Here is an 11,467-nt window from a genome sequence, read left to right on the forward strand (position 1 = left end):
AGAAAGAAAGAAAGAAAGAAAGAAAGAAAGAAAGAAAGAAAGAAAGAAAGAAAGAAAGAAAGGCACAGAGAGAGAGAGGCTGAAAGAAGGAAGGGGATGACCTTTCAGCAATCATCTAGCTCCAGAGTGAAACAGACCGCTTTGCCTTTGAGATCATGAAACGGGGATGGTGAGAATCATACAATAATGCAAGTTAACAGACAGCTTTCTATCACTACATCAAGGTGAATTATAAAGACATGGGTGAATTATAAAGACAAAGGTTTTATTGGTCTCACTTTCAGAAGTTCCAGTCCATGCCAAGTAGCTTCTCTGCTTTAGACCCATAGCAGTAACACATTTGGAAGTACCAACATAGCAGAGCAAAACCAGCCACCATATCACCAGCAGCAAAAGAGAAAGAGGAATAGGCCAGGGGTCCCAATCCCTTTGATGCCATGTTACTGATGACCTATAGGCCTCTCCCTAGGCCCCAGCTCCTAAAGGCCCCATCAACTTCCCAAAAAGTCACTTGGGAACTACTTGACTTCGGAGATATGATCCAACTATAGAGCAAAATAAAAATAAATAAATAAATAAACAAACACATTTTAACTCCCAGAATACATGCTTAATATATACAGAAAATATCAAAAAAATCTACAGACACATTTTATAGCTAACAAGAGCAAGATGTAGCTGGACACTTAGAAATAAACCTAACCAATATATCAAGGACCTCATAGAGAAAAACTGTGAAGCTTTTTTTCCTATGATAAGAAAGTCCTAGATAGCTGAAGAGAGACACTGAAGATTGTGGAGTGTAAACTCAGTATTAAAAGACCATCATTTTCCACCAAACTGATGTGTAAATTCAACAGAATTCCAACATAATACTAATATGGCATGGGTAGGAAGTTTTGGGGTTTTTTGTTTTGTTTTTTTTTTTTTTTTTACTTTTGGGAGAATACAGTCAAAAATTAATGAGAATTTCAAAGACTTAAATGATGCTAAGATATAATAATAATAATTGCTAAATTTGGAAACTGATCAGAATTAAAATCACTGTAACTGGTCAAAAAGACGCACAACCAGATCTACTGAACAAAATCAGAACTTGCGGCAAGGATGTTCCAGTGAAGAAAGGCTGACCACCATAGTACATGTCCACGCTGTTCAAACAGTAAGTGGGAAACCACCTCAGCTCTAAGGGAGCGACAACAGAGTTTATGTCAATACCGAGGGAAGTCTGCCTCAGGGTAAGCAGAGCTTTCCGATGTAAGAGCCATAAAGTACTGGGGTAGAACTTGAGGTCAGTTTGGTAGAATGTTTGTCTAGCATGCAGGAAACTCTGGCTTTGATCTCCAACATCCCATAAATTGGACATAGTAGCCTAGTAATCCCAGCCCTCTGGAGGTAAAGGCAGGAAGATCAGAATTTCAAGGTCAGGTCATCCTCCACTATATCAGCCAGGCTAGACTGCATGAGATCCTGTCTGAAAGGAAAAACAAGCAAGTAAACAAAGTAATAACTACAACAACCACCACAAAATATAAGCAGCATTAAAAATGAGAACTAGCTTTACAAAAAGTTTCCTAGGAAAGATTAAAAATAAGTTGATAGTGGCCTTTAATCCCAGCACTTGGGAGACAGAGGCAGGAGGATCTCAGAGTTTGAGGGCAGCCTGAACTACAGAGCAAGTTCCAGGCCAGCCAAGACTACACAGAAAACCCTGTTTCAAAAACCAAAACCAAAACAAATGAACAAAAAATAAGCCATAGTTGGGGAGTGCTATAAAAATAATCAATAAATGATTAATACACTGACTGAATGCAAAGTACCTACACAAAATCACAAAGAAAAACATGGGGAGGGAGTGACCACAAAGATTTAACCCGGCAATTTACAAAGCAAGGCATTTCAACAGAAAAAGCACAGCTCAATTTCATTAATAATTCAGTAAATAAAAATTAAAACTTCACAATGAGCTAGCACCATGAATCCAATACACTGACAAAACTGAAAGCCACGGCGATACCAAGTTGCAGCAATTACACAAAGCAACACTGTTGCAGCGGCAAAATTTTCTACCACCACTCTCAGAGAACAGCTTAGGACCTGGAGCAGCAGGTCCTCAGGGGTCATCTACCAGAGACTTTCCTTACAACTCGCAACAGTAGCAAAATTGCAATTATAAAGTAACAACAAAATAAGGTTGAGTGGAGGTCACCACATGAGGAGCTGAATTAAAGGGTCACAGCATTAGGAAGGTCGAGAACCCTGCCCTGGAGAAACTTAAAACATAGATGAGTCCCAGAATATACATGCTGTCTAGTAATCAGAAGGCATGCTTACACAATAAAACACGACAAAAACACAGAAATGAGTGGACCTCGGCTGTGATCGTGAATGAGCGTCACAATATAATATTTAGCAAAAGCAAAAGAATAAAGGAAACATGCAATACAACATACTCAAATACCTTCGCAAGCAGAAAAGAAAAAGTACAGTGTTTACAATGAATCCACAGGTGCTAAGCACAACACACAGAGGTTATCCCCCAAAGTCAACCCTCCGAGGACTCGGCAAGATCTGTACGTCTTGTTTGTTTATATTTACTATTTCTTGGGGACGGGGTGCGCGCACACGCCACAACAGCAAGATGTTTAAAGAAAAACCTATCACAGCAGCCGTGGGGTGATACAGCAGATAAAGGCACTTGCCAGGGGCCTGAGATAGAACTCTGGGGCCTCACGCTGAGGAGAGAATTGACTTCTGCAGGTTGTTCTCCAGCCCCGCGTACATGACAGTATGTAGAATAAGCAAACACACACACATGCGCACACACTAGATCAACCTCTTTTAAAGGAACAGAAAACGAACGATGGAACAGTTATGGTTATGGGCCACGGTGAAAACAGCTTTGACTGGAGAGCAAGGCAGACACTAAAGAGTGTGTCAACAGCAGCGAGACGAGATTACAGAGAACCGCAAAACACAAGCAAGCGTTTGGCTTTCCCACTGTCAGGAAAGCATCTTGCGGATCAAAGCTGGGCCTCAGAAAGCCTGACCCGTGTGTGAGTAAGAGGGCGGCGAGATCGGGGCTGTGACTGCCTAGGGAAGTGTTGTCATGTGCTTCCAGGCTGCACTGAGGGGGCAATCACCTCAGTTTCAGCAGCCACAAGGCACTGGGCTTGAACAGTCAAGACCTGATCCAGCAGTATCTTATTATTTGCTTGTTGTTGTTGGCGTTTTTTCTTTTCCAAACACTGGACTGTAAGACTCATTCATGATTGTAACTGAAGTTCATTTGCTTTGTTACTTTATAGCAGACATGAACTGGGACGGGGCACAGCTCCCGAAATCAGCGCTAAGGCAAAGGAGAGGGTCAAGGGTTAACTGGAGACCTGCAATTCAGAACACATAAGCTAAGCATGCTCACACAGCCCGGCATCCCGAGGAAACGAAGCAGGAAGTGGTCATGATAACGGCACATAGCTGAGAGGACCGTGACTACAAATGGAAAAGCAGTAACTGGTGGCAGCCAGGAATGCCGGACAATTCAATAGGTCTTTGTCTTACACTGCGACAGGCATAAGAAGTCTCATGACAGAAAAGAAAGGTCTTTTAAAAGGGATTTAAAAAAAAATGTGAGAATGGAAAGGGGAAAGGGTAGAGCCGGGATTCTGGTAAGAAGGAGGCTTCACAGTTACAATGACACATGCCTATCATTCCAACACGACACGACACGGCTAAGGCAGGGAGACCCCAGCTCAGAGAGAGGGGAGGGCAATCTGGAGTAACCTCATTGAAAGAAGACGGTAAAAACAGGTAACTCAGCCGTCCTAGTCTCCCTCCAACATATGGCTTAGAAGGTGGAGGGCAGCTAGATACTGAGCTTTAAGAATTAGCGAGGAAAGGCGGGGAGGCAGACCAGTGGTACAGAGTGCTCACGTGGCACTCACGGAACCCTGGGCTCAGGTCTAGGACAACAAGAATTAGTGAGGACGGGGTGAAAAAAAAGGTCAGGGAAGTCTCCCAGTCCAAAGAGAAAACACAGCAGCAGAGCAGAGCTGGTAACACACAGAGCTACATATAAAACCAGACTGGGTCCAACAGTCAGAATCACCAACAGAGAAGAGGTCAAGTTTGAGCTACTAAGGAAGACTACAGTCAGTCCTTTGAAATAAACACTCAACCAAAACCAAAACAAACAAAAATAACAGGCTCATTAATTCTGCTTTCTGCCCAAAAATTAGAGCTAATAAAAAGTGGAAAGACAAGAAAATAAACATTAAGTTGTGATGTTGACAGCGGCACCCGGGGAACTACCACGGAAAAATACAAATAGAAGTGTGATAACTGAAATCCAAAGACAAGGGTGTGCGTGCCAACAGGGGCAAGGATATCTCTGTCTGTACTCTCGTCGGGGAAACAGCACCACAAGTAGCAAGGAGCGGCCTGGTACACGACAGCGGCTGGCGTGCTCTTAGTGCGCATGTTCCCGGCAATGGCAGGGTTTCAGGAGTGTTCATTCTTCTAATCCTCCCAGTAACTGTATAGGGCCTTCCAGAAAGCAAAACAAGAAGACCTGATGAAAGGTTCAGAACTGCCCATCTACAATGCCATGTTGGCAGAGTTTCAACTGGTGCAAGTTGGCCCCGAACCAAGATTCTTTCCTATGTTGTGTGCCTTGCTGGGTTGCATGGATAAGAATTTAGTAAAATGTACATAAATGTCCATCCCTCTATTAACTATCAAGTCACAGGACAAAATGATCCAAAAGAAATCCTACATCATGAATGTGCAAATAGTTAAAAGTTCATAAATGCATGAGCTGTGTCCTCAAAAAGGAGAAAGAACAGAGAAGAGGCAATTTCTTGATAGGTGCAAAATGCATGGGGCTTTGCACAGCTGAGCTGAAGAAATCAGTCCGCGCAGGTACACATGAATAAAGAACTTTCAGAAATCAAATCCCAACCTCAAAAAATAACAGCCCTCCAAGCAAAGGGCTGGAAAAATAGCTCAGCCAGAAAAGCTGCTCAGTATGGTTCTTTAGACCAACATGAATCCTTTTTTCTAAAGTTTCACACAGCAGTAGGTTTTTACAGAGCAATGAATTTCATGTATGCATCTATTATGGAAAAGATTGTCACTTTGAAGAAAAGGTCCTACGCCTCATTTCATAAACATTGCAAAAATGAATGGGGGCTACTTACTAAGCTCTTTACTGCACCCAAGGCTTTATTCTACGCATTTTAGAGGTACTTTAACCTCATAACAACCCTATAAGGAAAGTTCTAGAATTATTGCCATTATTAGGGCAATTGTGTGTGGAGTCAAATAACTTGCTCGAGTTTATTCAATGAGTGGCAGGGCTAGGCTGTCAACCCCAATTTATCTCCACACATTGTTCTGTGTTTCCGCTGGCAGGGAACCTAAAAGTACAGCTATCATTTCCTCAGAAGTATTATTTAATGATACTCAGTAACAAGGAGGGCAGTATTCACTCATAATAGATAACTGCTAATTACATACAGCTTTCTGTCCTTGATCTGCTCTCTTGACAATCCTATCAGCCCAACTTGTTTCAATTACAACCTACTTGCTGATGATTCTGGAGTCTAGAATCCCAGTCTAGAATCCTGTGTCTCAAACCAACACCAAAAATCTAACAGATATTTCCATTTAAATGATTTACAAGCCCTCAAGGCCAAGCATGCCCAAACCTGAATCAACATTTCCATGTTCTATATTCCACTCTTGAACGGCTTCCTCCTGTACTCATGGACCTCATTGACTCCTTCCACCATCCAGGCAGCTGCACAGTCAGAAAGCTGCATGTCCCCACTCTCCCTCACTTCCGTAGCCAGTCAATCACTCATCATCACTGCATGTCTACACCTAAGTGTCTCTCTTGAAATGGCATGTTCTCATCATTCCCCTGCCTGGATTTCATATCTTTCAAGACTATCCTTCCTTGTAGTTGAGGCTGTTTTCCACAGCAGATTCTATTTTCTTTCTTGTAGCTAGTCCCATTCCATCTGATGGTTCCTTTCACAGAGAAGAGGCACTGCCTATACCTAACCCCTCAAAGGTGTGCTTACTTTATGAGACATACACTCTAGCTCTATTTAGAGGAAAAAATGGCATGCTGTAAGGCCCAAAAGCAAACAAACAAAAAGTAATACTTTCCAATCCCAGTTACAAGTGTTTAATGAGAGTATGGGTAAGGCACTTAATACAAAAATGACCATTTAATATTCATCAACTCAACTAGTTAGGTCCCATTTTTTTTTTACCATTTCTCAGATGAAGACAACTAACATGAAAGAGAGCTTCAACAACCTGGTGATGGTCCCGATTTAGGAAACAACACTCAGTATCTGAATTCATTTTAGTATGCCAGTAACGCCCACATTCCTAAGAACTTATTTTATCTCTTCAGAAGAAAATGAAGCACATGTTTTAAAACGCAAAATAAAAAGGTGACGTTTGACACCTGAGCTTGGCCAAAGGCAGAGCTTCAATGAGATGTCAGTTTTAAATGAAAAAAAAAAAAAAGTGTCCCAAAAGCCTTAATGCTGTGGGGGTCCAGGAGCTAATAAAAAGCCTTTTTCTGACACATCCAAAAACCCTCTACAAACATCAACAAACCAAAAAAGATTCAGAACCACAGAAATATAACACAACCCTCAAAAAAAATTTTTTTTTTCACCTGAATGTTGCCTTTCTTTAAACAGAAGTCGAAGAAATAAGGTTTTAATTGAACCGTGTTTTGTTTTTTGTTTTTTTATGTCTAGTGCCTTATCCATAAGTGCATCCCCTGGTTACATTCTACAAATATCCTTCCTTTTTATTTATTTCTTTTTAAATCTGGACGAGGAGGGAAACTGCTGGGAAACCTTATCCTGGAGAGGTGGCTTACTCCTAGAACGTGAACGCCAGGCCCAGGCATAAAGGACAGCGCGGGTCGGGTCATCCATCTTTCCCTGGGGCCAGGGGAAGGGCGCCCACCGAGCCCACGGGGGAAGCGGGGTGCTCCCCCCCGCACCCCGCAACTTTGCACCGCGGCCTCGGGGTGCGTGTGCAGCCGCCGGGGCGGGCGGGGCGCCCGGGGTGCTGTCAGCCGCGGCGGCGGGCGCGGGCGTGAGCTCCGTGGCCTCCTCGCCACTTCCTTTTGTTGGGGCGCCGGGAGCCGGGGCGTGGGCGTGGAGCGCCGAGGCGGACCCGAGCGCGGACACAAAGGAGCGCCGGGCTGCCGCACGCCCCGCGGGCCCGGCGAGGCGCGGGCTGCGGGCCCGGGACCGCGCGGCCAGGCCCGGGGCCCGCGCCACACCCACCCTCCCACCCGCGAGGCCCGGCCGGGCTCCCCGCCGCGTACCTGCTGATCTTCTGCGCGAAGGCGCGGCGCTCCGCCATGGCTGCTGCGGCGCGGGGCTGGGTGGCCTCCTCCTCCTCCTCCTCCTCCTCCTCCTCCTTCTCCTCCTCCCCGCGCGCCCTCCCGCCCGCCCGTCGGCGCTCCGGACCCCACCGCGAGGCTGGGCCGGCCGCGGGAGCCGGGAACGAGGGTACCGTAATGCGCCGACGAGGCGCGCACGAGGAACCTCTCTCCGCCCCCGCCCCCGCCCCCGCCCCCGCCCCCCTACCCTCCCGCCCCGCGTGCGAATCACGGCTGGAGGCCGGGCTAGGAGGAGGCTGCGGCCGGCCGGGGCCGACGGGACACGCGAGGCGTGGAAACCGGCTGCGACCCCGCGCTGCCCTGCCGCCGCGCGCTCACGACGGAGATAGACCCGGGAGCCGGCCGTGGCTGCCGGAGGCGCGCGGCGCTGGGCTGTCCCCGAAGGGAAGGTTAGGAAAGGGAAGGGCCTGGCGGCCGGGGATGGCCGAGCCCGGCCTCTGCAGCTCCGGCTCCCGGCTGTGTAATGCACCTTTCTTGCACGCCTTGACCTCGTGAGTGGGGTCTGGCCGGAGAAACAATGGCTCTTTTTTGTAGGAAGAACTCTCCCGCAGAGGTGGTGTGGTTACGGCTGATTTATAGTGCATAGCCAGGCTTACACGCCTGATTTTACTTCATCTGCACAGCAGCTCTTTGAAGTAGATGATCTCCATTTGAGAAAGGAAAATTGTCTCAGAGAAGCTGTAACTAGCCCTTGGGGTCACACATGGCAAATTCTTCCCGTGAATGTGAGGCCCAGAGCCCAGGCCTTTCTCTCCGACAACAGTTACTCCTGTAAAGAATTCTCTTGTGACTCCATCACAGTTAACTATGGCGTCTCGTTTTGTATATATCCGACAGACAGTGCATATCCATAGGATGAGCTCTGTTTTCCACCCTTTTGATGTTCTATAAATAATCTCTCTCACTGAAACTGTGTCCATGCTGATCTAATGCATTGGTTTCTGAAATTTTGAGTGTGTGTGTGTGTGTGTGTGTGTGTGTGTGTGTGTGTGTGTGTGAAACTAAGAGAAACCCCTTGGCTTCTTGGGGCACCTTTCCTCTTCAATAGTGTAAGAATTTAGTACACCTTAATTTGCAGTACTGTATGCCCCCTCTGTCCTTGTGGGGCATGTTAGATCCGCTTTCACCAGAGGGAAAACCTGCAGCCGAAGCCTGGCCACTTGTAGGGTCACGCAGTCAGAAGAGAAAGCACCCATTAAGCGGATCCCTAACTTCCTGTCTGTACTCTAACCTGGGTTTGAAGCAGTGCTCACTCCAGGAACATGATGCTTTGAAAACACTGCTTTACTGTGAGGATAGCCTGGTTGAGGTGGGTATCTATTTAACGTCTGCTTAAATAAAGGTGTTCTAGAATAAATGCGAGAGTGAACCGGACACAGTTCTGCTTTCAGAATATTTGACTCCGTGGAGAAAGAGACAGCCAATCAAAGAATTCTAACACCCTATCTGTCCTTTCCATGGTCCATGAGTTGCATTTACTTCCTTACCATGGGACCTTGAGCAAATTACTTTAAGTAAGGGGACTAGTTTTACTTACTTGAAAGCGTATTGTAAGGATGCCATGAATCCAAGGTCTCAGAGTGGGGTCTGGCCTGTGATGGGTACCAGCGGCTGCGCTTTCTCACAGGTGTCAGCGTTCTCCCTGTATACTTGACTTTTCCTTGGTGCTTCATAGTCCCTGGATGGCTTGTCTGCTCTCATGCTCTGAGACAGATGTTGCAGGCCTTTATCTCTGCTTGACAAACATCTTTTCAGTCCTCTCTTAGAGACGGAGCACATTTTGCTTTGAATAGTTCTTTGTATACATGACTCACTAGTTGCCAAAGAGTCTGAAAGGACATTGCATGCACTGTGAGGCTTTACTGGAAACAGGATGAGAATGGGACAAGCAGAGCCAAAGCGTACACTGGAGAACTGCAGTCTGAGGAAGACTCCACACAGGAAGTGTGAGTCTTCCCTGACCTCAGGAAGACCTGTCTGTCACTCACCAAGGCCAGTGTGAGCCAGCACCCATCTGCCCCAGATCCAGTCTTAAGGAAAGAGACATGGAACTCGGTAATGGGTGAAAATAGAGTCGCTTTGGCTGCCCAGTGCTCAGGCTCCCCGCCACAGGAATGCGCACATCTTTGTCCCCTGTACGTTGAGGAGTTACCTCACCCCTATTTTTAAGGGTTGAGCCAAAGACCTGGACCTACCAAATGGGCCGGCCTCAGGTTAGGCACATGAAGCAAGCCAAGACCACCAGGACCACTTAGAACTAAAGTCCTCGCTGAATCAGGGACTTAACATCATGAACCCCTTCCTGGGCATGGAACCTCACAGAACAGTGAGGACAGCAAAAGTACTGCAGGTCAGCTCCTTACAGCATGACATGAGCCTTGGGCTTTGCTAGGGGTTTTGTTTATTTGGTTTGGAGTTTTATTTTGTTTTGTTTTGTTTTAAGCTACCTTGAGTTGGACTCTGAGTCATTTAGAATTACCTGACACAGCCCTTCACCCAGTCCTTCATCAGGGATGCATACTTTTCCCCGGAAATACAACTTAATTAAGACCTATTTCTCTCCTCAGAGTTAGGGGTCTGTTTGAAAAGGTAAATAAGTACTTAAAAAGTATGTTAGCAGGCGTTGGTGGCACTCCCAGCACTCAGGGAGGTAGAGTCAGGCGGATCACTGTGAGTTTGAGGCCAGCCTGATCTACAAAGCAAGTCCAGACAGCCAAGGCCTCACTGAGAAACCCTTTCTTGGAAAAAACAAAAACAAAAACAAAAATGGATGTTTAGCGGTGAGGCAAACACTTTCAGAAGTCAGATGCTGACATCCAGCACCAGTTTCAGCATCCCCTCTCGGCTGCTCTTTGGATTTGAGGCCATGAGAAGTGAGCAGTCTTTACCCTGGCTTTAGCCTTTGCAGAAAGGCTGGTTGGCATTCTGGAAGCGTCAGTAGTCTGATCCTTGGTGGCATGCAGGACCCAAGTGCCACACCAGGTGGAAGATGCCAGCAGAAGAGCTTAGCAGGTGTCAAGATCAGTTTCACAGAGTAGCCTCAAAACATTAAGTTTAGGGGCAAGAAGGCCTCAGGACAGCCTTCCCATTAGACACGTGTTTGAAAGGCCCTCAAGCAGAAGACCTGGGAATATGGTGGGGAAAAAGAAAGTGGGGGATCCCATGAGTTTCATGTCCCACCCTTTGATGTGGTACCAATGAGGATCATGGATAGGGCATGCTTAGGGTTCTGAGGCAAAGGATAGTTGCCTTGCGAGAGATACAGTTCTGACTTTGCAGGAGAAAGGCATTCTCTTTCAGCTTTGGGCAGCATAAGGAATAGCCCTTTTTCAGACTTGGTCCTTGGAAATAATACTGACCCATACAATAACATAAACATGTATCTCCCTTCACTGAAAGTCTCAGTCATGGCCACATAAAGGCCCGGAGGGAGGAAGGATGGGGCCATACACCTGAGTTTACTGCAACCCCTAGTGCTGCTCTGTATCCACGCCGGGGGTGCTTTTGCCTGGCCTTGTCCTTCCTCACACTGTCTTAACACCTAGCAGGTGTATTTTTGCAAGACTCAGTGCCAGCCCTTAAACCTGGCCATATTTCACAACTAATAGCACCAAAGCTTGTTCTGCAGTAACACTGCGTTATTGGGTTATTGTCTGTTAATCTGCATAGTCCAGTCTTTTCTTCAGCATCTGCAGCATCTGTTGTGCTACATGAGGCACTGTAATCCCTCAAGCAAATATTTTTAGTCTGTAGGAGCCATAAGATAAAATAGTTTAAGAGACCGCTTTGGATTTTGTTTTTCCTAAAAAGGAATTGGATATATGTTTATTTGAAATGCATTGCTGAGAAGCTACAATAATGGCGTGGAAAGAGGAGAAAGCCCGTTGGGTACAATGTTGAGCTCTTGCTGTCATGGACAACTGAGGCTGTAGTCTAGGAGATATTCGATACACCCGACATTGTCCATCGGAGGTCCGATGTGAAGCTCTTGGTGAAAGGCTTACCCTGGAGACATTAAGCACCCAC

The 11,467-nt window shown here is 46.4% G+C and overlaps 1 protein-coding gene across 6 annotated transcripts in view; it reads right to left on the reverse strand.

The window, feature by feature from the left end:
- Nucleotides 1–7,481, reverse strand: part of Dock7 (dedicator of cytokinesis 7) — a 191,754-nt gene extending 184,273 nt beyond the window's left edge. For 3 of the 6 annotated variants that reach the window (XM_055628699.1, XM_055628700.1, XM_055628698.1), the window contains exon 1: nucleotides 7,364–7,477. In XM_055628699.1, coding sequence (XP_055484674.1) covers nucleotides 7,364–7,401 — 38 coding nt within the window. In that variant the 5' untranslated portion in view covers nucleotides 7,402–7,477. Of the gene's footprint in view, nucleotides 1–7,363 lie in introns of all 6 variants that reach the window. The other 3 variants (XM_055628697.1, XM_055628701.1, XM_055628702.1) reach the window with 3 other exon arrangements.
- Nucleotides 7,482–11,467: the final 3,986 nt, after the last annotated feature.

This window comes from Psammomys obesus, unplaced genomic scaffold, assembly GCF_907164565.1.
Source record: "Psammomys obesus unplaced genomic scaffold, mPsaObe1.curated_primary_1811, whole genome shotgun sequence".
Taxonomy (NCBI): Eukaryota; Metazoa; Chordata; class Mammalia; order Rodentia; family Muridae; genus Psammomys; species Psammomys obesus.